The 25,600-nt window shown below is 43.6% G+C and overlaps 2 protein-coding genes across 14 annotated transcripts in view; both read left to right on the top strand.

Moving 5' to 3' along the window:
• The window catches only part of KIZ (kizuna centrosomal protein), a 41,866-nt gene extending 39,668 nt beyond the window's left edge, over positions 1-2,198 (top strand). For 11 of the 13 annotated variants that reach the window (XM_071738772.1, XM_071738775.1, XM_071738770.1 and 8 more), the window contains 2 exons: positions 784-827; positions 1,988-2,198. In XM_071738772.1, coding sequence (XP_071594873.1) covers positions 784-827; positions 1,988-2,091 — 148 coding nt within the window. In that variant the 3' untranslated portion in view covers positions 2,092-2,198. The remainder of the gene's footprint in view (positions 1-783; positions 828-1,987) is intronic. The other 2 variants (XR_011724854.1, XR_011724855.1) reach the window with 1 other exon arrangement.
• A 3,250-nt stretch (positions 2,199-5,448) lies between these two features.
• The window catches only part of XRN2 (5'-3' exoribonuclease 2), a 46,591-nt gene continuing 26,439 nt past the window's right edge, over positions 5,449-25,600 (top strand). Inside the window, exons 1-17 of the mRNA XM_071738769.1 lie at positions 5,449-5,684; positions 10,492-10,619; positions 10,698-10,809; positions 11,608-11,719; positions 12,795-12,853; positions 12,933-13,022; positions 14,114-14,186; positions 14,292-14,342; positions 14,686-14,843; positions 15,236-15,310; positions 15,412-15,545; positions 15,635-15,692; positions 15,783-15,890; positions 16,795-16,839; positions 17,903-18,034; positions 18,563-18,678; positions 21,828-21,963. Of these exons, the coding sequence (XP_071594870.1) occupies positions 5,610-5,684; positions 10,492-10,619; positions 10,698-10,809; positions 11,608-11,719; positions 12,795-12,853; positions 12,933-13,022; positions 14,114-14,186; positions 14,292-14,342; positions 14,686-14,843; positions 15,236-15,310; positions 15,412-15,545; positions 15,635-15,692; positions 15,783-15,890; positions 16,795-16,839; positions 17,903-18,034; positions 18,563-18,678; positions 21,828-21,963 (1,662 nt within the window). The 5' untranslated portion in view covers positions 5,449-5,609. The remainder of the gene's footprint in view (positions 5,685-10,491; positions 10,620-10,697; positions 10,810-11,607; positions 11,720-12,794; positions 12,854-12,932; positions 13,023-14,113; positions 14,187-14,291; positions 14,343-14,685; positions 14,844-15,235; positions 15,311-15,411; positions 15,546-15,634; positions 15,693-15,782; positions 15,891-16,794; positions 16,840-17,902; positions 18,035-18,562; positions 18,679-21,827; positions 21,964-25,600) is intronic.

Consider the following 25,600-nt stretch of genomic DNA (forward strand, 5'->3'; position numbering starts at 1 on the left):
GACACTGGTTTACATTTTACTAGTTTGCACAGAATGTCACAAGTATTCCCCATTTGATCTCCCTTATTACAATCAGCTGAAGGTTTATTTTTAGGGCTTATTGCAGGGTTGTTAACAAAACAGTTAATTCTCCCCACCGTTGCCCCTCTGTGATTATTTCACAGCACCCACACAATAACTCGCACTACACACAAAAGATCAAAATGATTCCAGCTTGTTTGAGAGATTCAAAGGGCCCTGTGATGCTCCAGACACAAGAGCAATCATTTACCAGAGCAGAGCTGCAACTGCACACACCCCAAGGTGGATCAAAGGCAGTGGGGAGATGGCACATGATGTCCATAGGGACTGGGACCATGCAGTGGGCTGGGGAAGGGCAGGGGGGGAAGTTCAGTGACCATTGGTGGGGGGGTGCTTGTTTTTTAATTTTTTTTTTTTTTTTTTTTTTTTTTTGTCTTCTGGATTTTTTTCTTTGCCTTATCTGAAAAGCTGCAGAAGATAGATGGAGCTCTGAGCCTTTGTGCCCTTGATGCTGGTGTGCAGGGGCACTGTCACCAAGGAATGGCTCCAAGTCATGTTACCAGGACACGTGTCATGTTTGTTTCTTCACCTTCTTTTAAAAGTCATAAAGGTGAAGAAAACCCTGGTTTAAGTAGATACTAAAAAAGATAGTCATAAGTTATTGATATTTTTAAAACCCTTTCACGAGTTAAGAAAAGTCAACTTACATTCTTTTAATTTTGTGACATTGTGCTGACTGTTTGAAATCTTTCTCTTTTACAGGACTGAAACTAGGAAGGGAATAGTACCTGTGATAAAATCCAAAGGTAGGGAACAAATGTTATGCTACTGAAAATTGATGTCTTTCAAAGTGTAATTTGATTTGTAGAAAACCTCCAAGAATAACACTATCCCAACTGATTTTTTTTTCACCATGAGCAAACAGCCTTGCTTTGAAATTGGTGTTTGGGCCCTGCATGTTTGCATTCTCTCCTGCATTTAATTTTTCTCATTTAACCACCATAAGGACCACTGGTGTCCCCAGTCACTTCTCATGGAGTTTCCTGAGTGGGAAACAGGGAGCGTTTTTCCTGGAGCTCAGCTCTGGGGGCTCTGCAGTCCCCAAGGGCACAGATTGTGTTTTAGAGCTGTGGCATCTGATCTGACTCCCCTGGGGGTTTCAGTTTTTGGAGCCTTTCAGTGTGTTCAGCCTCACCCCAGGTGCTGGGCACGGGAAGTCTGATGTTCCTGGCCATGCGCAGAGCTGTGGTCCCGGGGCTGGGGATGAGGATGAAAGCTGCAATAAGGTGTTTGTGTGGCTTGTGCCATCAAAAGTGAGCAGTGGCAGAGGAGCTGGTGTCTGTGTGAGGTACATCTGCCTTTCCCTCCCTGTTCCTCAGCCCCTGAGGCAGCCCCTGCCCCTGCTCAAGGAGAGGAAGAGGCTCAGCTCTGTCCCTGGCTGCCCCACGGGCCTTGTGCTTCCCTTCCATGGGTCAAATAAGGAATTCCTCAGGCTCCCCGGATTTCCCTGGGGTTCTGTTTATTTCTGTGAAATTGCAAACTCCCCGAGCTGTTTGTTAAAGCCGTGTGGTTCTTTGAAGTCAGCCTTGCCTGCATTTGATCCTGTCACAGAGTGTTGGTTTTTTCACCTGTGAGGTCATTGCCGTGTGCATGCCAACTCCGTGATGTCATCATGCTCTGCTTGTGACTTCACCACAGGGTCAAGTAGAGAGGGAGGAAGCAGAACATAATAGACAAAGCTGTCATTGAGGCAGCAGCTGGGCAAGTAAATTGCTTGGAGTGGAAATGTTCTGCCCAGCTACCTTGAGGAACAATGAAGTGGGAGCTCTGAATGAGGCCGCTGTGTGGCCACCCAGCCCAGGGTGGGACAGGCTGCACCACTGCCACCAAGTCCTGTGCCAGGGCAGAGGCAGAACAAGCACAGCAAAGGTTTTGTAACCATTTCTTTTTTCTTCTCCCCCCTCAGCTTTCTGGGGTGAATCTGATGACAGCAGCTCAGAGATTGAGGCTGCTCTGCGCCCACAAACTCACAGCACAGGAGCTGACGAATTTGATGACTTCTATGATTGAGAAGAAACAAACAGTATCATCTTTTCTGTCCTGAGAGTGATGATGTCTAAAGTGCAGCTCATCACTTTAGAGATGAATACAATTGAAATACAAAATACTGCTCTATGCACAGCCTCTTTGTATATGTGCTATCTCCTCCCTGCCAAGTGTTCTCCTGATCTGATGGCAGTCCTGTCCTGGGAGACTGAGCCTGCCTCTGAGGCATTTGGGGGAATTCTGGTTTTTTTTTTTTTTAATTTTGGGGGAATTAATTCATTTGGAAAATAAGTGTCTGGAAAGGTCTGTTTGCTCTGAGGTGCTTTTGGGGTGAGCGCAGAGCTTGGCATGGGTTGGGAAAGCCAGTGAGCATTCTGGGTATGCATATATCTGCTGCACAGGGCTGGCATGTTTGATCTTTATCTTCTGCAACAGATCAAGAAGAAATGCACAAACCCTGCATTTCTAATTCAGCACATTTTGGAACAGAGGAACATTTACATGCAGTGAGCCCCAGTGCTTTCCTGCTTTTCCTCTCTTTGTGAAATCCACGCCAGCGCTGCTGTGCGGACATCACAGTAATTGGATGACTCTGGGAGCTTCATGCATTTTTAATTTTCTTCTTTTAATTCCTTTTATCTAAAATTAAGTTCATTAAACATGAGATTTCTTTTTCGAAGGGAGAAATCAGGGGACATATTTAAAAAAAAATAAAAAATCTGTTCATAATTATGATAAAAGTTCAAAAGCAGAAAACAGCACCCCAATTAAACTCCCCTGCAAAGCAGTGCTGCCTCCATGAATACAGGCACCAATCTTTGGGCCCAGTGCATCAAAAACAGTTTTAAAATGGTAACAATATTCATTTTAATAAAAAGAGTGTGTAGTCTGAGATGAGCTCAAGAAGATGAACTGAGGACTCACAGAAAGCCTGAAAATGAGACAAAACCCTCAGTACAGATGCCTGCTGACTCCTGGGGTTTGCAGCTGCAACTGTTGGAAAAGTCATGGCTAGGGCCAGCCCCAGTCAGACTTGGCTATCACAGCCTCAGGGGAGGAGCTGCAGGACTGTCTTGCAGATTGTGACATTTGAAAATAATTCTGCAGTGCAGTGACAGAAGGGCTCTCACCCTTTGTGCTGCTGCTCCTGGTGTGCAGGTTTAGGGCTTCTCAGCAGCCTTCTCCTAGGAGTATCATTGCTCTGTGGGTACTGCAGGCTCAGGCTCACCCAGGAGACCTGCACTGGAACCAACAGCTGGAGCCACCACTCAGGACTGGTGCCTGGGCCATTGCTCCTTGCTGCTTTTTTTCTGACCACCCCTAAGCAGCAGCAGCAGCTCATCCCTGATGCTCCTGTCCATCTGCTAAATGTCACAGAGGGGCTCCTGCTGCGTGACTTCCCAGAGAACATCAGCCCCGGGTTCATCTGGAAGAAGTCTCCCCAGCAGCCTGCACTGCTGAGTTACAGCACTTCAAACCCACGGAAGCCTTTGTAGGTTTTTTAAGCTCTTCCTGAGCGATTCCAGGTTCTTGATGTCAGCCCACTCTGTATCTCCCTGTGTGATACCAGGCACCCATCACCAGCCTCTGGTGCTTTCCATTCCCTGAGTCCGGCTCAGCCGCAGCCACGCAGCTGGTGACAGGTGACAGATGGCTCTGGGAGCTGCTCTGAAGGCAATCTCTGTCTCTCTCTGGGTGTCAGTGTGATAGCTGAGTTCCTCCAGAGCATTCCTTATTGTACTCTTATTGTGCACGGGCTCATTAGACGCCAAGCATTCTGCCAGTCAGCTTTCCCCTGCTCCTTCACAGCTGTCAGGCTGGCAGCCCGGAGACGGTGACAGATGATGGTGATGGACAGGGGGACTGTGATCAATACAGCCTGAACAGATTTCAATCAGCACGCCACTCAGCTAGGGAAAACCAAGTGTCTCCTGGTATTCTTACCTCTTTTTTCACTCTGCTGGTGCACACCTGGCACAAGAGCAGCAGCCTTGGTGCAGGCTGACTTCTCAAGGAAACATTTGTTGGAGTATTAATTTTTTTCAGCCCTTGTTTTTTTTACACCCGTAATTGTAAGATAAGATGATCATACTGCATTTGCATTTGCTTGTGCTGCTGTCTTCTGTTTTCTTTATTATCAGAAAAACAACTGATTGCCCATCAATACAAACAGAATGTTAATACTAAGCCATTCCACGCTAAACTAAATTCCAGAAGAAGCACTACAATAGGAAACTTCAATCAGGGTACCTTCTGTAAGGAACAGATAAAGGACAATCTTCAGCTGATACCACAGATCTGGTGCCAACACAAAGTTGCTGGGGAAATTTATTCAAGTCACAGACTTTATTAAGAGGAGTGACAACAGAAAGTGGTTTAAAAATAGCTAAGTGAGGCTAAGAATAATGAGAAATACAATATTGGGTTAATTTGTTCGACAGCAAATTAGCAAGGTAACAAGGTTCCTCTCCCCTCCCCAAACTGGTGGTGTTGACTCAATAAGCACTGCTGAGATTTTGTTATTTTTGTTAATGATTTCCAGGCTGCTTTCCCCTGTCCTCGCCCCCATCACTGCCCTCCTAATGAAGCTGGTGTGTAGTGACAGGACACAGCAGAGCACAAAATCTTCCCGGTGTTAATCCCGTTTAATACATGGAGGTTTCGTTCCTTTCCAACACCATCAAACAGCAAACTTAATCGTATTTGCTTATGCACCGGGCAAATCCGTGGGACGGGGCTGCTTTCTGCTGCCTCTCGTGTCTGTCACAGGGGCACCAGTGTTGTCACACTGATTGCCTGCATCCCCGCAGCTTCCCGCTCACACTGACTGCATCCCCGCAGCTTCCCGCCTGCTCCCTCCCTCCCGACACTGCCCCGTCCTGAGCCTTTCCCCAGCCCGCACCACGCTTCCCTTGCCCCGGGACGTGTCCTCCGAGCGTTACCTGGGGGAGGGCAGCCCTTCCCCGACTCACTTTTGTCACTCCGCACAACCAGGAAACCATCCCGCACAGGCAACCTACGTTATTGTTCTTTTTGGTGGTGTTGTTGTTGTTGTTGCGGGGTAGTGGTGATCAGACCGGGCCCTGGCTGAGGACAAGGCGGCCGTGAGCCGCTGCCTCAGACGCCCGCCTGCTCTCAGGGTTTTCCTCCCTTCCTGCTTTCACCCTGTCACCTCTGTACCTGAGGGGCGTCCCCAGCACACCCAGGGGTGCGGTGAGGCTGCGGGTCCCTGAGGGCAGTGCAGGGACAGCTCTATCTTCCCCCCCTCCCGCCGCCATAGCGCTGCAACCCCGCGCCTGCGCTCGGTGCCGTGCCCGTCTCTAAGATGTCGGCAGCCGCCCCGCTGCCCTCCCGGTGCTGCTCGGCGCCTGCGCTCGGTGCCGTGCCCGTCCCTAAGATGTCGGCGCGGAGCCGCCGCGCTCCCCCAGGCTGCCCCGCGCTGCTCCCTGCCCCCGGAAGCGCTGCTGCTGCCACCGCCTCGCCCGGGGCCGAGAGACGCGGCCCGGACACCCCCAGCACCCAGCCCTGCACCCCGTCCCGCCATGGGAGTCCCGGCCTTCTTCCGCTGGCTCAGCCGCAAGTACCCCTCCATCATCGTCAACTGCGTGGAGGAGAAGGTGAGGCGGGCCGGACCGAGCCGGCTCTGCCCTTCACGGGCTCTTCCCTCATGGGCCTCCCGTGGCGGGGCGGCACGGGGCCTGTGATGGCGGCCCCCGCGCTGAGGGGTCGGGGCCATGAGGGTCTCGTTACCCGCCGGGAACCGTCGCCTGCCCGCCCGCTGCCGCCTCCAGCCCCTGCCCCGCTCCATCGGGCTCCCCGGCTGCCTCTGCTCCGGGTTTGGGAGCCCTGTGGGGAGCGGGGTTTGGGCTGGGTTTGTTTCGTTTTGTTTTGTTTGATTGGATGTTTTTAATCGTGAGTGACAGCGGCCGGAACTGAGGAAAAGTTATTGAGGAAAAAATTGATTTTCACTGGCGTGTGAGAGGGGCTGGGGAGCTTGGGAGGAAGCGGCTCTTGGGGCAGGGATCCTTCGGGGCAGGGTCCTTCGGGGCAGGAATGGGGCTTTTGGGGGCAGGGAAGGGGATTTCTCCCCCATTTTCCCAGTCCTCAGCCAGCTCACTGAAACTCGAGCTCTTCCCGAGTTGGTGGCTTCTGCCTTTGTATTGCTTCAGGCCAAAAGAGCAGTTTTTGGGCAACATTTGTGGTGGGCAGGGGGTGGGGGTAGTGGGGATACTTTCTGCCGTTTCTTATTTTGTTTCTGTGTTCTTCAGAGTCCCTGCTTTTCTGCTTTTCAACAACTTTTTTTGCGTGTGTGCTAAGTTACAAGCTGGAGCAAGCTCTAGGACTTGTTGAAAGCAAAAGCGAAGGTGCCTGTCCTGAGCAGAGTGAGGAGGTGCAGGTGTAAGTGTGGGAGCTCAGTGGGGTCTGAGCCCCCCAGTCTGCATCCTGACAGCTCCTGGGGAGGGGGGCTCAGGGGTCAGTGCCAGCAGCAGCACGGAGCAGGGAGGTGTTGAAGGAACCAGGCTGTTCTTGGCAGCTGCACAGTTTTATGTCAGATTAAAATGATACCTGGGTGTGCACACTTCCCTTGGGTTCTCATAGCATTTGGCTACTTCTCAGTTGTATCATTTTGGGGTTTGATTAGTTATTTTTGTCAGTCTTTCAACAGCTTCATACTTTACTCTGGTTTATCTTCCTGGTATTTTCTAGCATAGAATAAACATCTGCCCAAACAGAGAGCTGTTTTTTTCAAAGACATCCTCTAAAATCTGTCTCTTCATAGCAAAAGATGCTTTTTGGTGAAGATGTAGTCCCAGCCTAGCTGCTGGACTCCACAGGGGGTCTCATTAACCTGTGACTTGTGGTAAATATGATTTATGGGTTGGTTGAAGCTGGCTGGTCACTGCCTTCAGCTGATGGTTGTGATTATCCTTTCCCTCACATCAGCCTGGAGGTCTGTGTGCTTACCTGGGGAGCCCTTTCTGGGAAGTAACACAGCTGAAATAATTGCACTGTGAAGGAGATAGAAATGTGCAGGCAAGGCAGAGAAGATAAGGAGAATGAGAGAGTAAAGTGATTGAGTTATATTATTATATATTATGTATTGACACTGGGGTTTTTTTGGCTGCTTTCCTTCAGCCAGACGAGTCTGTGGGAGCAGCAGGGAGATCACTTTTAGTTCTGGTTGCAGGGTTGCAGGGTTCTTACCTTTCAAATCCAGGTCGTGAAACAAAGTCACAAATTTGGATTAATCAAATGTTGCAGAGTTAAAACTGAGTCACTTTTGCTTTTAGCACCGCTGTGGTTTCAGTCATCCTCTCTCAGGATGGGAGAAGTGTGAACTTTATTATACTTGTAGCTGCCAGAAGTGAGTATTTACACTCAGTAGCACAGCCCATGAGGTGAGGTTTAGTTGTGTTGAAGCAGTGCTCTTCTCATCTAAAGGGTGCAAACAGAGTTTTGACAATATGAAGTAGATTCTTTTACAGTTTGGTCTTTATTGTGTATGTGTGTTTTACATTTTCATCTTGTGAACTTGTCCAGCTGTTTCTGGGTAATGCTTTCAGATGGGTTTATTTAAAACAGTCTCAACTTAAGCACCAAATGTATCTATGATCTGTAACAAGTACAGTTTTCTGTCAAAGCATGGGACTTGCCTTTTTAATCACTTTTTAAACATTCAGAGTAATCTTTAGTGACTCTAGGTATAATACTCATAGTCCCGATTTTACAGAGTTTGTGATTGTATATCCTATTTTTTTAGTAATAATATGACATAAAATAACTAAAGTATCACATCCTCATGCCCTCATTCAGGTTTCTTTGTGCCAACTTCAGAGCACATTGCAATTACAGTAGGGACAGCACATGGATAAATCATACTCATTACAATTTCTTATATTCAAATCTGCTCATAAATTTGAGAGTGGATGAGGACAGCAATCAGAAGCTGTATTTTGTCTTATTGTAGATGAATTTAAACTTCTCTCATGATGTAATCAGCTCTGTGTGTATTTTAGGATTGCTTATAAATCTCTCTAATCAGAAATTTTGTATCTCCTGGTAGCTTGTCTCTTTGAAATACTAAAAAGTTGATCCTTGTTCTCTTACCTTGCTAGATTATTTCTTTTTCTCAAATCTGATTAATCTTCTTAAGCTGAGCAGGAAGAGTAAGAGGAAGATTTTGAAGATAATATAAAATCCAGGAGAGAATATTCTTAATCAAATTCATATGAATTAATAAAGCTGCAACTAAAGTATCATATTTGAAGATCTATTTTCAATGGTTTCAAAAGAGGATGTAGATTAAAAGTGAACAGTTTATTTATATCACAAGAGATATCACTCCCAGATACTTAAACCTTTTACGAGGCTGTTACATTAAAAATCTGATAGGTTTGTGAGGATGTAATGGTGAAGTTGCTGACATAGCATATGCAGATGAAAACTGAATGGGTTTCGAAGCCATCTAAAAGAGATCATACTTATTTTGCTTTACCTTCAATGCTGGAAATAAGATCTGTGATGGGAGACAATTGTATTTTCCGTATCACATGGTTGTAAGCCTTTGATATCTTCTGAGTCAGAGTTCACTCTGGCAAGAGGTTTGATGAGAGATCAAGTAGAACACAAAGCAAGCTTCTCCTCCCCTTATCTGATGTGAACCAGAATGAATACTCATCTGTTAAAAATATTCATCTGTTAAGGCTGTAGCTCTCGGTTGCCCGGAGAAACCTCCTTAGGATTGCAGGACAGGGCTCACACCTGGCAGTTGTTTCTGCTACAGCAGCGTGATGGTGTGTCTGTGTGTTCCAGAAAGTTCAGGAAAGGAAGCAAACAGTGGTCAAGGTTTGACTGGGTTGGATGAATTGTGTCAAGAAGATGTGAATTAGCAGAAACTTCACTTGTTTTAAAGTGACACCGAGGGATTTAGTGTTTAGTTATTTAGAAATTATGTCAGAAAATTGCCATGAAGGAGTTCCATACACCTACCTCTGTGAAAAACTTAAATCCTGAATAAAGACTTATTTTGTTTTAGAGGTTTTCATTTTTGCCTTTTAAGAGTGGGATAAGTTCCTCTAGTTCTGCTGCTGCTCTGGTGAGAAGGGTAGGAAAGTTGATGGTACAGTCTGATAGAGTTTGATAGTTTGAGCTTTCTGTTAGAGATGTGGGAAACTCAGTTAATGGGTACTGGGCAGCAAGTTTGCTAATAGAAGTTCAGAGGCACCACTTGGTGTTTGTCCATCATCTGCCAGTAAGTTCTGTGTGAAAGAGAGAATCAGCAGTGTCACCTTTTCCCTCCTGTCTCGTGCAATCCTGTGACTGTTTCACCTAACATCATGACATTAGGGGGGTTTGATTTCTCCTTATGCCAAGCTGATTGAGAGTGTGCTTCAACCTTTTCCAGGCATAATTTTTTCAGGAAATCATTCTTGATCAGCTCACATTTCTTCCATCACTGGTGCTGTGGGTGTTTAGTTCAGTGGTTTCCAGGTTTGGCTTTGAAGGGGAGGGTGCTGGGCTGCTCACAGTCACTGTGAGTGTTCTGGTGTCACAGTAGTACAGGAGTATAAATGGATACAGGTGTTTAGGGTGAGTGTAAGCTGGCATTGAGACCATCTGCACTGTGGCCTGAGCTCCCTGTGCATTAGGCAGCAGGAGAAGCACTGACACAGGAGTGAGGCATTAGAGTTGAAAGCTGACTTAATTTGGTAGCCATGAGGAAAAAGAAGACATACATGCCCAAAGTGGGGCTCAAAAGGATCTCCTCTTTCTATAGAGGAGTCTGGGCAAAGTCATCCTAGTGTTAAGCTCATCATCCTTTGCCCACCAGGATGTGCTGGTGCACTTTAGGGAGCTGCTTGTGTCCTCATCTGAGCTCCAGGATCTCAGCAGCCATAGCTGGAGCACATTCACTGCCACCCCAGCTGAGTGTGGGGCCTCAGTGTTGGATTCCTGGGAGAAAAGGCAGAGCTGTGAGTTTGTTTGGATGTGTTCATGTGGGGAACTACAAGTTCAAAGTAGTAAGATTTTGATCCTTTTAGGTTGTTATGTTAAGTTATAGCATCACATTCTAAGCTTTGAAGTCCCTCTGCTAAACTTTGAGGCAGGCAATGTGGTCCTGGCAGTAGGAGGAGTTCCTTTCTTCAGTAATGTGGGGTGTGGAAACTGCTTGTTTGTAGTAGGTTGTGATTGACAGAAATGAACCAACTCTGCTGTAACTCATCATATTTTCTTCTTGTGCTAGTTCATAAAAGTCTTTTTTAATGTTCTGTTTTAATGCTGCAAGTGTGCACCTCCAGGTAATTGTGCAGTTACCTTGTCTTTGTTCCAGACTTTTATGATTCTGTATGCTAATGCCTCTGTTGGTTATCAGGGACACTTTGCTAATCAAGTACTGAAATACTTGTTTTGGTACATTCACAGGCCAAAGAGTGCAATGGTGTCAAGGCTCCAATTGATACAAGCAAACCAAACCCTAATGAGGTGGAATTTGATAACCTGTATTTGGATATGAATGGTATAATTCACCCCTGTACACACCCAGAAGACAAGTAAGGCAGTTTTTTGACTCTATAAATCAGGTTTATCAATAGTATTTCAGATGTTACATTGGATGCTCTGTGTTTTAGGCCTGCACCCAAAAATGAAGATGAGATGATGGTTGCAATTTTTGAGTATATTGACAGGATCTTCAACATTGTCAGACCAAGGAGACTCCTTTACATGGCTATAGATGGAGTAGTAAGTACTGATGGATTTCATTCCTGTTTGCACAATCAGGGCATGTGCCATCTCTTCTCATAAGAGCCTGTGGGAAATAGTTTTCTACAATGAAAAACTAGAATCTAAATCTGTAAAATAAACTGTTAATTTCATGTTGGTGGGGGTAATTAATTTGTTTTGTTGTCCATGGGAGTATATGAGCTGGCTAATGTAGCTTGCTGCAGTCTGAACTTAGCTTCTGAAAAGCAGAAAACTTCCAAAAGATGGTTAACACTCAGGAACTGCTTCTGTTCTCTGTTCTGTGGCTTTAGGAATAGTTTATGCCACAAGCTGGCAAAGACCAGAGAACTGTTTAAGCAGATACACTTTAAATGGGCAGTGACTGAGCTGTGCTGCAAAGTATTTCACAGGCTGTGCACACTCTTCACTTTCAAAAAAGCTACAATTATAGGAGGTTTTTGGTGGAGAAAGGGCATGTAAAAAATCATGCTTCTCAGGGATGTCTCACTGTCAGTTTCACATTTTGCAAGGGAAACTCTGAATCCTTGAGCACTGTGGGTTTGTGGGGGGGGTAGATGCTGCTGACTGACCTCATGGAGGGGCTTCAAAAACATGTCCAGCTCCCTGTGCTGCCATCTGAGAGCCAGTGGTGAGGGGAGGGAGAAGAGAAATCCCTGTTTCAGTTCCTGAAGTTACACTGATGTCTTGGTAAATGGCTGTATAATCCCAGAGTGGCCAATTTCACAAGGCTTGTGCAGAAAGGGAACAACTGTCCAGGTGCAGTACCTGAACCAAGGGTTATGTTTCCTTTTTTAGGCTCCACGTGCAAAAATGAATCAACAGCGATCCAGGAGATTCAGAGCATCAAAGGAAGGCATGGAAGCTGCTGAGGAGAAGCAAAAAATAAGACAAGAAATTCTGGCAAAAGGTAGAACTGGGGCTGTATCTGAGGTTTTTCAAGTGGGGATCACCTTGTTTGCTTGGAGTGCTTCAGTGGGAGTTAGAAAAGGGGCATCTTGCTCAGTGGGAATTGATCTGTGCAGGACTGGGAGAAGGGGATAGGAAGCCTACAGAAGGATGGATCTGTAATTTCTAAAGTTAAGAACTAAGAAAAAACAAAATGTCACTTTTTTCTCTTCTTCTGTCTCTCGCTTGAAATGGATTTGTGTTGAGTACTCTTAATTCTTTCAGAAAAAAATTGAGCAGAAGAGCAGTAGTGGGAAACAAACCAAAACTCTTCTGTAAGGCAGCACAGATTTGTCAGGCTTGATGGAAGAAGAGTTGAGGCTTCAAAACAGGGGGCAAATGGAAGTAGCACTGCAGAGGAATGATGGGCTGTGAGCAAGGGTAGTACCTGCTATGAGAAACTACACAGTGAGGAAACAAAGTCAGTGTAACTCCCTAAGGGTGGCAGTGGCACGAGTGGAGTGGAAGGGGGGTGTGTAGCTGGAGCAGTTAACATGGGTGACTGTGTAGGAGGGATGAGTGGTGGAGCCCAAGTGAGTGGGCATTGTGTGACCTGGTTAGAGATGAAAAAGGAAGGACCAAGACTTTAACATTTCTTCCTGTAGCATTTCTAGACTGCGAAGACCCTTTATGAAGCTCAGAGATGAGAGAAGTTGATGTAACCCTGTTTGTGAGCCCAAGTGAATAGATAGTGGAAACATAGGGGAGAATATGTAAGAAAATAATTATAATTATTTCCTAATGTTTTATCTCATTTAGCAAGCTTAGTTTCTTTGAGCTTTTTTTCACAGTCTTTTGACAGAATAGGTTACTTTTCTGAAGTAACAATGTTTGTAAATATACTAACAGCTTATTTTGAGATGGAGGTAATGGTAAGACCTGATTTACTTTTGTTATGTTTCGTGGTTTGTCTTTTTTTAAACAAACTAATTTTTGATAAGTGTTGTTATCAGGGGAGCCACCTGGGGTTTTGTCATGCAAAAATGTTTTTAATGTTCCATACTGGTTTACTCTGTTAAATGTTTTTATTGCTCTAGGTGGCATTCTTCCTCCAGAAGAAGTGAAGGAGAGATTTGACAGCAACTGTATTACCCCGGTAAGTCATCTTCCACTTCAACCAGCAATTGCCAGTGCCTGGATGAAGGTTTAATTTATTTTCTTCCATCCCTTCTTAGGGAACTGAGTTTATGGACAATCTTGCTAAATGTCTCCGCTATTACATTGCTGACCGCTTGAACAGCGACCCAGGGTGGAAAAATTTGACAGTAAGTTGCACAGTGTCATACTTAGGGAAAATTAAGGTGATCTATTAGACTGGGCTGGGATATGACAGAAGAGTATAAATTTACCAGATTTGTCTCATCTTCTGGCACTGTGCTGTTATTAATAACAGGACAACTTGGGCGTTCTGCTGGGGCTGCAGGGACACATTTCATCCTAATAACACAATCTATCAGCACCATTTGTTTTGATTTCATTTGAGAGCAATGAAAAGATTTGATAGAAGCCACAGTCTGATTTAATAGGAGGCAGGGTTTAGGAATACTTTTGCTTCTTCTGGGGTGGGGGGAAGGAGTCAAGATACATTGTATATGTATTTTCTCCCTTTCTTTGTTTTTTTTTTCTCATTTGCTACCCCCAGGTAGGCTGCGTGTTCTCTGTTATTCTAATGGGGGATGACAACAGATGACAGGCAACAGAAATAATATTTACCCTCTCTCTTGTCTTTCTGTACTTTGAAATTCTCTCCTCCTGTTCCTCAGCCACTCCTCCCCCACTGAGTGTTGTTTCTGACAGCCCTGTGTTTGCTCAGTGCAGGAGGGCAGAGCAGTCAGTCTTCTCAGATGCAGCTGTCTGTTTTATTTTCCATAAGTTGGCTGTTAAAGTGGTCTAATTAGAGGGCAGTTGACTCTGCTTAATTCCCTCCACCAGACAGGAGTTTCACAGATGCTAATGCTCGTCTGGACATCAGTGTAAGGAAGTGTGTAATGTGATAATGTATCAGTGTATCCACTGCTTAGAACAGCCAAAGGGAAGCTGGGCATCTGTTGGCTTTATCTGTGAGTTCTCTAGTGTGTATTTTGATTTATTAGGAAACTTCAGATGTGTTGGTTAATGACATGATGATTTCAGTGGTATTTGAATCAGTCAGCCTCATCCTAGATTAGCAGAGAGGAATGAAGATGTGTTCATTGGTTCCAGACTCTTAAGTACTTTCATTTTGAATCATAATATTTTAGATAAAGCTACAAATTAGAATTTCTAGTACTTTTAAGTCAGACTGAGGATGTGGACTATGCAAGTTGTTTTTTACTGTGGTGGCATAAATTGTTTACATAATTTAAATGTTTTGCAGGTTATTTTGTCTGATGCTAGTGCTCCTGGTGAAGGTGAACATAAAATCATGGACTATATTAGAAGACAAAGAGGTAAAATTCAAATAAATTTGAATGTTTTGTTTTAGTTAAGGTATGGTCAGCAATAATCTATTTTACATAACTTTGGTTCACTAAATGTAATTTTCTTTTGTGTAGCTCAACCAAACCATGACCCAAACACTCATCATTGTCTCTGTGGGGCTGATGGTGAGTTCTCTTTGGCTAACAATATCTCTTAATAAGCTGTTTTGTCTCAAGTGCTGTTTTGTGGTGGAGTTGGGGTGGAGCTTTTAGGCTTTTGCTTGTGTTTGTGTATATGATCTGCTGGAATTGTTGTTTTTTGAAAGCTGTGTGTAAGATGGGGAGAGGTGTAGCACTGCCTGTTGCTGAAGGGCTAACTCACTTGTTGTGGAAGCACAGCAGTGTGTTCACACTCTCTGGAGGTAGAACAGACATGACTTTTAAATTGTTGTGTAAAAAAAAATTAAAACCAAACAACTTACTAATTTTCATATTTCATCATATTTCATTCTTCTCTTTTCATTGGTAGCTGATCTGATTATGCTTGGGTTAGCCACACATGAACCAAACTTCACTATAATTAGGGAAGAGTTTAAACCAAATAAACCCAAGCCATGTAGTCTTTGTAACCAGATGGGCCATGAGGTTAAGGATTGCCAAGGTTTGCCCAGAGAAAAACAAGGCAAGGTAAGAATTTTGCTGTTTCTAGAAATTCTTTTTCTCTATAAGCTAATTCATGCTTTAATGAGATCTTTAAATTGTTTTTGCTGTTGCTTTTGGCTGAAACGTAATGCAAATTGTATTATTGGAATTGCCTATCTCCCCTTTTATATTAATAAGTAAAGACTGTACATTGAAGCACAAAATGATGATATCCTCACTTGTGGTGTTTTGTTTGTTTCTCACTGACAAGAGAAAATTACCAGTAACTTAAGACATGCAAAGTGGCAAAAGACATGCTTGGCATAGGGACTGCTGGGGTACCTCTTGCCTGCTCCCAAAGAAAACCTTTAAATTTGAGCTGCAGGAACCTCCAGGTGGGCTTGGATGTAATGCAGCTCCTCCTGTTGCTTTTTCAGCACGATCAGTTTGCAGACAGCCCTCCCATGGCTGAACAAGAATTCATCTTCATCCGACTGTGTGTGCTGCGAGAGGTAGGCTCAAGCACTTACTCTGCCTGCTTTATGTAGGTAATGGCTTTTAAACTCTGCACGCTGTGTTTTCTGAAGTTCTTTTTCTTTTGTGTGTGTGGCAGTATTTGGAAAGAGAACTCACTATGGCCAGTTTGCCTTTCACCTTTGATTTTGAAAGAAGTGTCGATGACTGGGTCTTCATGTGTTTCTTTGTGGGAAATGACTTTCTTCCTCATCTGCCATCTCTGGAGATCAGGTAGATGAGGGGATATATTTTCTTTTCCTGCAAATATACCTACTGTGGCTTGAAATGATAAACTCATGCTTGCATTTGTTTGTTTTCAGGGAAGGAGCAATTGATCGCTTGGTTAACATTTACAAAAATGTGGTGCACAAAACTGGGGTAAATTATTTTGCTTTCTCTTCAAGAATATCTGGCTGTTTGCTACAAAACTAGGCTTGTTTTTCAACTATATTCTTTTCAAATTTGCAGGGGTACCTCACAGAAAGTGGTTTTGTCAACCTGCAGCGGGTCCAGATGATCATGTTAGCTGTTGGAGAAGTTGAAGACAGTATTTTCAAAAAGAGAAAAGATGATGATGTAATTTTTTTGTTGCACTCTTGGAGTCTGGTCTTAGTCACGTGCATTACTTCTGACTGTGGTGTTCCTTTAACTGAATGAAAACCAAGCTTTGCATTTAGTACTGACCAGGAAAACTGAGGAAGAAATTGTAATAAGAATTTTGTAATTCACTGCAACCTGTGGAGGTGCAAGCCATGAGCAGGGATGAAATACTAAATTTGAATTCCAAGTGCATCCATTCCTGGCAAATGGCTTCCTGTCATTTGAAATGTGTCCATAAATGGTTGTTCTCTGTCTGTCTCTGCAGTTTGTGCAGCTTATTGCAGAAATATTCCATATTATTTGTTAAGTACAGGGGATAAAATGCCTTGTGAATGGGAGAGCAGAATTGCATTTACTTTCCAGTTAAAAAAACCCTGTGCCAGAGTTATCAAAATGCTTTGTTTATAAATTCCCCAGTCTGCACCTCTCAAATTGAAAATGGTAATTTGATGTTCAAGTTTGCAGTTTTCATGGCCTAAGGTTCAGAAATATCTTCCCTTGAGCCTCTTTTTTCCCTGTTTCTAGGATTTCATGGTCTTTTTTTGTAGCTGTTGCAGTGCAGGCATGGAACTTGTGTCTTTTGACACTGGTGTCACATTGAAGTAAGGCCATAGCTTGACTTTGTAAGTGGTATAAGCCATTACTGAAATTTGTGAGGCTTTGAATACACAGCTACTTTTTTCCCCATGGGTTTTCAGGGTAGGGTAGAAAATTGTACCCTTTTTCCTTTGGATTTAGAGACACAAAAACTGACATGTCTTATTGAGAACATTATGTAAAAACCTTATGACCTCCTGGTCACTAGAAGATCAAAATGAAATTTTTTTTCCAATAAATCTGTGTGCTTGACTGACTTTATTTCTCTTTATTCTCTGTGTAGGATAACTTTAAAAGGCGACAAAAAGAAAAAAGAAAAAGAATGAAGGTAAATTAGTTCCTTTCACAAAGCAAAAACTGGGCTGTATGCTGTAGCTTTCAGCAGATGTGTTGGTAGGAACTGCAGCTGTAGTGGTGGTGTTTGCTGGCCTGTGTGTGAAACATTGTAAAGGGGGTCATGGCTTTTTTAGACCAGGCTTTGAAAGAAGGAGTTGCATATTAAAGGTTTCTTGGAATGAGGAGTGTTGAATGCATTGGATGATAGCTGTATGTTGTGTTACTTCAACACAAATCTGCTCTTTCATCATTATTTAGTGGTTGGGCAGGAATCGCTCTTCCATGCATTGGCACAGTCTTAGCAACTGTATTGACAAGGGCAGTGGATTTTAGCAGGAGAGTTTAGGTTTAAATCCCTATACCAGACTGCCTTAGATGGATTTCCTTATTAGGATCTATTGCCAAATATCTCTGAAATGTAAAAGAGAAGTGTTGGCTGCTGCTGGAATGTGCTTACCCCTTCTGTTCTTTAAAACTGTTACTGTAATGGTGGTGAGTTTTCTTCTATTCACAAAATGTTTTGCTATTTTAAAAGTGAGCTCTTGTGTTTTCATTTCCATGTGCCTTTGGTCTTGGTTAGGACATTCAGGAGAGCATGGCTTCCAGAACATTCAGGGCATAGGATATCCCCAGTCTAACTACTCTGTAGTTCCTGTGTTTATTTATTAAATTATGTACATTCTGACTGTTCCTATTAGAGTGGAATGGGTTATTCACTTTGCTTACAAAGAATGCCTTCTCCTCAGGAAGTAAAGTGAAGCTTCAGTTGCCCCCCAGACTGCCTCTCAGTCCACATAGAAAGAACATGGGCACAAAATGCAGGGTTTGTTTGGTTTTGTTTCTTTTTAAAAAATAGCTTAATAAATTATAGGAATAGAAGAGTCTCACTTGTAAGTGTCGGGTCTGGTTAAGGCTGTTAAACATAATTAATTTAAGCTGAACTGAGTAAGTGAATTGTGCTTGGTTTATATAATCTGAAAATTGTGAGACCAGTGTCACACTTCTGAGAAGATTGCACAACTTTTTCAGTGTACGTGTATATATTTATCTTTCAGAGGGATCACCCTTCTTTTATTCCTGGTGGGCAGTTCTCCCCTCAAGCTCTGGGAAATAGATCTAGTCCCCAGGCAATCAGCAACCCCAGACAAGCTGCCTTTGAGATGAGAATGCACGACAGACAGAATTCTGTAAGTAGCTGTTCAAGGGATTTACCCATACAAGGGGAAATCATCTCATCCTGTGGTATTCTGGACACCTTTTTCTCTACCCTGTCAAGCTGCCTTGAAATGCAAATTTTTCAAGGAAGTGGCTTTTAATAACCAATTTGTGCAAGGCTGCTTAAATAAGATTGTTTTCTGTGTTTCAGTGTTTGGTGTGGTACTGCTTGTGACATAGTTCTGGGAGGGCAGGTGTGAGGTGAATGCATCCCAGTCAGATAGGGTGGCTTTTCTCCCCAAACTTGTTTGGCACCTGAGTCAAACCTCCTCTGAGTACAGGTCTGGGAACTTCCTCAGAAGGTTTGTGAGACACAAACTGAGTACCTGAGCTGGAGGTCTTTTAATACTATTTTAAAGGATTGTGTAGTTTTGCTTTGAGTTTCTGGGGAACTAAAAATAATGCATGTGATTAAGACAAAGCTGCTCATTTCTTGAATTCAGAATGCCTAATGAATCCTTTCTCCCTCTCCTATTTATCTGTAATAATTCTGACCCTAGACAACTTCATCTCCAAATACCAGCTTCAACTCTGATGGCAGCCCATCCCTGGCAGGAGGAATTAAGCGAAAACCTGAAGACAGTGACAGTGAACCTGAGCCAGAGGATAATATCAGGTGAAGCCATTTTTTGTAGCACTTTGTTAGCAAATTGCTGAAATAGATGCAGTCTAATTAATGCCATTTAGCTTAGAGCAGCAGTGCCTTCAGATGCTTTTCTATGATCTTTTTATCCACCGATAATTAATGTGGAGGGTTAGAATATTCAGTAAATTCCAGTGAGATGTGTAAGCTATAGCTGTTAAATCTAAGTATCCAGATTAGTATGCGTGCAGGTTTTCATTCTCCAAGCCTCTGCTCCCTTTGAGACCAAGCTCTAGATGGGCAAGACATTCCCTTTGCAGCTGTGATGATGTGAGCTGAATGCTGCTGCTTTGCAGTTGAATTTTTTAGCTGTTTAACCCATAAAATTCAGGTACATTCACGTGTGCCACAATATTTATCTTGCTTATCACAATATGTTTTTCTTCACCTTTGATTTGTAGCAGCCCCTGTTTTGTCTGAGCTGAGTTCTTGGGATGTCTTAGGAGGGCTGATCCTTAGATGATTAAAGGATGGGAATTTTATGAGAATTAAGTGACAGTTGAGATACCAGTGAGCCTGCAGTTACCAAAGGTTTAAATCAAGCTATTGCCCTTTAAGTTGAGGGTAAAGGCCCTTAGAATTTTCTTCTTAAAAGTTCTGCCCTGATAAATGCAACCAGAAGGTTTTTGCTCTCTGTGGAGTCAAAAGACATATGTGAACTTAGGAAAATAATAAGGGCTGGTTCATTGAGAAGTACTGATTCCTGTCTCCAGCACTGCTGTTGGGATGTATTTGTGACATCTAGCCCAGCAGCTCTTCTAATATCAGCTATTCTGACTCTCACTTTTATTTTCTTTCTTGTAAGTACACATCTGAATGGATTGATTTTTCAGTTTTTTTAATCAAGCAAGCAGAATTGCTATCTAAAATCAGGATAAAATTTAATGTTCTTTCCATTTCAGTTTTATCAGATTCTAAAAAGTTTTAATAGTTTTATAGCAACTAGTGTGGATGAACCCTGGTGATTAACAAGTAGTAACAGTATTGACAGAGTTGGTATATTGTCAAGTGAAAGGATATGCTGCCTTTTTCACAGTTATTTAGGCTCTTTTGTAGCTTGAAGTATTTAAAATTTATTCAGATCCTCTTCTGAGTGGGAAATAATTTTGTGCTTCTCATTGTAAATAAAAACAACTGCATAAATGTCCTAGATACAAGGAAGTTGTTTGCAAAAACACAGTTTGTATTTAGAATTACTGTAAAACTAGAATGGCACAGTTGTAGTCAGCTAGCAGGTGGGGTTTTGTTATCTTATGGAGAATGTTTTTTAAATTTCTGCAATTGTCGAGCTGCTGGGGAGCTCCTTGGGTCAGGTGCTCATAGTCTGAAGATGTTCTTGACTCTGTCTTTCAAGACTTCATCACAAGTAGATCTGTCCTTGCTAACTTGGCTTTCTTGAACTGGTGAAAACATCTCTTGGTTTCTCCACCTCCTTGTCAGTTTGTGTTGTCTCTGAACCTGATCAGGTCACATCTTCAAAAGCTTCTCTGTACTGGGCAATCAACTTGAAACAGAAGCAAGAGAAGATCCTTTTTGCAAAACCAGAAGGATATGCATTATGTAAAAAAGGCATAAATTGATCTTTACTCAGTCTTCAAGGCTTTATAAGATACATTTATTGCTTTTGGAACCCTGGCAAGTGTAAGTCTGAGCTGGCCTCGTGGGTTACCAGTGTGCTTCAGATTCTGTATGTAATTTAAACTGGCCATGGCCTTTCTGGAGAGGGATCTTGCATGACAGTTTCTAGATGTGATAGTCCATGCCAAGTTTTCAATTGCTGGGAATAAAATTCTGGTTTTGGGGGTATTTTGGGGGTTTGTTTGTTTTTTTTTTAATCATTATTAAGGTCTTACCTGATTCAGCCAGTTCCTAAGTCAGTTCTCTTATTTTCTTTACCTTGCCTCTGTAGCAGAATTCATGTAAACTCTGAGATGCCTGTGTGTGAAATGCATGCACTGTGGTTAAATAATGGGCTTAAATTTAAAACATAAGCAAAGAAACAAAAAGCAACAACAAAATAGACCCCAAAACAAACAAAAAAGCCTCCACCAAAACAACCCAGAAAGGTGATGGAGGCCACTTCTCAAACATCATATAACTGAACCACGTGATTAGTAGAGCCTCATTTTTCTATTACTTTTTAGATGGCAGGATCTGAACTGAAGTGGAATTTCCCCCAGGATGACATGTGGGGTGCCTGTTAGGAATAAGATTGATCTCCATGTTCATAGCTCCTTGCCTGGGGCACAACTTATTTTTAACATTATACAGGAGAGCTGAGGCACATACAGATGCTGGACTGTCAAAGATGAGGAAGTGGATGTTTTCCCCTGCCCAGCCGAGGACAGACATGAGGGGGAGCTGTGTGAAGGGAGGAGCAGTGGTGTCTGACAGGGATTTTGGCTCCAGTACCCACCTGGCACAAAAGATTGAAATCCCTGTGTAAAAGGGGACTTGGAGTCAGCACGTGTGGGATTCCTGAGGTGCAGATGGTTCTGCTGGAAATCATAGCTTGCCCAAACAACAATGAAACATATAAATCAAGCTGCTGCTGCTTATTGTTTGCTTACTTTTGTTTTGGAGTAACAGGGAAACTATATATAACTTCTCTGCTTGAGAGGGACGAAGAAGAATAGAAGGGATGAACTTGATGTGAGAAGATACTGCAGTAATGTGAAGATTTTGACCTAGTGTAGGTTACACAAAATAAAGAATGGGAAGAGTTTGTACTTTTTGTGGTGGTTGGAAGAAACAAAGAACCAAGTTAAAATGGCATTTTTGTCAGTAGATTCCTGATAAGAGGTGAAATTGCAGACTGGGAATGATGCTGTTCTGAAAAGTCCTGACAGCAGCAGGCATGTGTTTGACAGTTTAGCCTGCTCCTAGCAGTACCTGGGAGGTGTGTTTATCAGGGTGGCAGCTTCAGGATTTCATCTGGATTTCCTGCAGTGCCAGCTGTCACATTTTATTCTCCTGGTGTTGAGTATGAGGTTCTGTGCTTTTGTTCAAACTGTATGAAAATGAGAATCAAACCAGCAAGTGACTTTGGCTTATATTCTAATTCAGAGAGGTAAGTGTGCACATGGGAACATGGATTGACACTTCTTGTGCTTGCTGTGCAGGTTATGGGAGACTGGTTGGAAGCAGCGTTACTACAAGAACAAATTTGATGTGGATGCATCTGATGAGAAATTCCGCCGTAAAGTTGTACAGTCCTACGTGGAAGGGCTTTGCTGGGTTCTCAGGTATTATTATCAGGTACTTACAGTTTTTTTCCTCTGAAACGTCAGTTTTCTTTTTTGTCTGCACCCTGTTTTGTTGGGTTTTTTTTTTCAGGAAATAATTATCCGCTGCTCGCTTCTGAAAAGCACTGCTTCTTGTTTTAATCTATAAAATAAGTGGGTGCCCACTCTCTTTGACACTCAAGATATGAATGCAGTTTTTGTTCCTCACATGGAGTAACAGCACTTGTTAGTTTATTAAGGACTGGTTCATATTTTTCCTTTGCAACACATAGCCATGCATAGTGAAATTGCAGATGACTAAATGAGTGAACAAAGGACAAAGCCTGTGAAATGCCAGCAAGAATTTGAGAGGAACAGAGTTGTCAGTCTCCTTCCGTAGATTGTAATGATGTTCTATGAAGTGTGTTGTGATTTAAGCAATCTGTATCTGACTTAAATCTTTCGGTAATTGAGATGTCAGATTGGCAAGAGATTAGTTAGACATATTGGGGTTTGTTGCACTGATGGTTAATAACTGGCTTCGTGCCCTGAAGACAAAGTAAGTTATATTTTGTGTGTGACCTGGGAGCAGAATGTGCTGGAGCTGATGAGGTGGCTCTGGCTCTGCAGGGCTGTGCCACGGTGATAGAACTGCAGATTTTTCATGGGTGGCTCACACCTGTCCAATGCAGAGAGCAAGAAGGGCAAACACCTGCAAAAAAATAGTCTTAGAGGCAGTTTATTTTAATCTGTACCTTCCCCCCCCCCCCCATCCCCTGGAACAAAAAGGGACTTTGTTCCCCTCCACTCTGTTAATTCAGCTGAGTTTGGGCTCCAGCTTGCATGTTATGGTGGATGAAAATGATGGAGTGGAAGGTTTGCAAGTCTGTTGCAGCTGATCTGCAGCAGAGCTGGGCTCTCTGCATCCTTGAGTATCTCCTTTAGCAAAGGACAACCATCACCTGCAAACCTTTATAGGTGGAAGTTGCCATGATCCTGAGCACAGGTGAAACTGAAGGAAAACTGTTCCTGATAATGGTGTCAAGATACATTCCCAGAACTCAGTATGTGCCCACGTGTCTCCAGAGAATGTAGATCAGTCTTCAGAATCACTGTGGGTGTCTGCTGGCTGGAAAGCTGTCAGTGTGACTGCAGTGATGCTGGAGTACCAAACTACTGCTACTGGATCTTATGGAAAAAAGGAGGACTGGATCTTATGGAAAAATGAGGGGCTTAAAGACAGTAAAATTCAGCTTAGGGGATCTCTGGCTGTAGAGTGCTGGAGCTGGAATCCAGTCTAGTTTGTAAAACCAGTGTGGTGTTGAGATGTGTGGAGATGAGTTCTTGTCCTGTGGCTGTTCTGGCTGAAGTGGCTGATGCAGGTAGCACTGATACATGATTACAGCTGCAAAGAAAATAAATCAGTGAGGTTGACAGCATCTTACTTCAGGCAAGGCCTTAGAGCTCTCAAGAAAACTGAGAAGTGCCAATGTCCTCAGGGAAAGGTTACTGTACAGAAAATACCTTCTGGCTTACAGGTCTTGCAAAGGAAGACTGGAGGAAAGCACACAAATGCTGAGGCTTTGGTTTTGCTGGTTTGGCTCATGTTCAGATTACTCAAAAAGAACCTAAGTCTCTCTCTAGATCTTAGAAAAATTGCATTTCAGACTTAAAATAGTGTAACAATGAAATACTTGCAGATGCTGCTCTTGGTACCTTGCACTGCAGAACTGGGTGTGGGCGAGATACTGTCACCTGCTACAGGGACACTGGTGTGTGGGTACAGAGCAGCAGTCAGCCCACCTTCTGCTTGTGTGGAAGTGAGATTAGGGACCTGCAGGACTGGAGGAGTCTCCAAATAGGTTTGTTTGAGGGGTTTTGTTTGTTAATTTTTACAATGAGAATGACTTCCAATAAGCACTGCTCATCGTCCATAAGACTTCTGACAGAATACATTACTTGCTTTTCTGTCCTAATAAAAAACTAATAATGCAGAGCATGGGAACATCTGTCTGATGAAGAAAAAGAAAGGAAAAGAAAAAAAACCAAACAAACAAAAAACAAAGGAAAAAAAATAGGAAAGAGATCAGTCCACCTGGCTTTTGAAGCAAAATGAAACCATCTGAAGAATTGCATCTAATAATTATAGTCTCTGTAATTTTATACCAGAAATACTGCTGGAGGAGCCTCATTGACATTTACTTGTTCAGAATTGGGAGTCAAAATAGTAGGCTTTTGTTTCAAGTGGTACTGCTAAGAAAATCACTGAAGAGGTGGAAGCTTGACTTAGACCTTCTGCAGGCATGTTTCCTTTACAGAGTGCATTGTGTTCTGATGTGCTTTGAGTTTACTTTATTTTCTCCTTTTTGAGGTTTATTTTGCCTCTTTCAAGTGAATGCACTTTATATTTCCCTATGCTGAAGGCAGAAGAATAAGAGAGGAAAAGCAAAATGTTTCTCAAAGTGTGTATTGGTGTTTGTACTGAACAGAAGAGACAGAGCTTACCCCAGAGCATGTCCCATCCTGCAGCAAGCACTGCTCACCTCTGTGCCTTCTGGAGCAGGATCCTGTCAGGGTTCTCTGGTCCCCCACCATCCTAAATTAGCAGTGGGATTTCACCTTGAAAACCAGTATTGAAAACTGAGTGCTGACACATGAACAGTTCCTCTGAAAAAAACCCAACCCTCTGACTGGCACATTCTGCCCTGCACAGGGCTGCAGAGGAGGTGGAAATTCAGTGCCCTGTCTGTGTTCCCAGTTGGAGATGTGGTGGCCACTCTGCACAAGTGGGAAACGGGTCCATTTGTTCCAGGCTCCTCAGCTTAGCCCCAGGGACTGGTTAACTGTGGACAGACTGTGATTTCCTACTCTGTGCAAGATGTTTTTGTGCTTGGTTTTGTTGGGCTTCATGTGTGCTCGCTGTGTTTTCTCAAGGGGCAGGAAGAAGGCACCAGATGTGTCCCAGTGCCCTGAAGCCAGGGTTGAAATTCTTGCCTGTCTCCCATAGCAACTTAACCCAGCCCTTAGGCAGAGTGCTTTGGCAGAGAAGTCTGTCTGGCTGTCTGTCTGGCTGTCTGTCTGGCTGTCTGTCTGTCTGGCTGTCTGTCTGTCTGGCTGTCTGTCTGGCTGACTGTCTGTCTGGCTGTCTGTCTGTCTGTCTGGCTGACTGTCTGTCTGGCTGACTGTCTGTCTGGCTGACTGTCTGGCTGGCTGACTGTCTGTCTGGCTGACTGTCTGTCTGGCTGACTGTCTGTCTGGCTGACTGTCTGTCTGGCTGACTGTCTGTCTGGCTGACTGTCTGTCTGGCTGACTGTCTGTCTGGCTGACTGTCTGTCTGGCTGACTGTCTGTCTGGCTGACTGTCTGTCTGGCTGACTGTCTGTCTGGCTGTCTGTCTGTCTGGCTGTCTGTCTGTCTGTCTGGCTGGCTGACTGTCTGTCTGGCTGTCTGGCTGTCTGTCTGTCTGGCTGGCTGGCTGGCTGGCTGTCTGGCTGGCTGTCTGGCTGGCTGTCTGGCTGGCTGTCTGGCTGGCTGGCTGTCTCCCTGCACTGGAGGGAACTCCACGGCCAGGGCAGAGCCTGAAGTCCAGAGTACCTTTCAGGCTGCTCAATACTGGGCTGATTTTTGTCCTCTTTAGTGACAGGGCTGTATGATTTATTTTTTTTTATATTC

The sequence above is a fragment of the Heliangelus exortis genome, chromosome 3 (genome assembly GCF_036169615.1).
Source record: "Heliangelus exortis chromosome 3, bHelExo1.hap1, whole genome shotgun sequence".
Classification (NCBI taxonomy): domain Eukaryota; kingdom Metazoa; phylum Chordata; class Aves; order Apodiformes; family Trochilidae; genus Heliangelus; species Heliangelus exortis.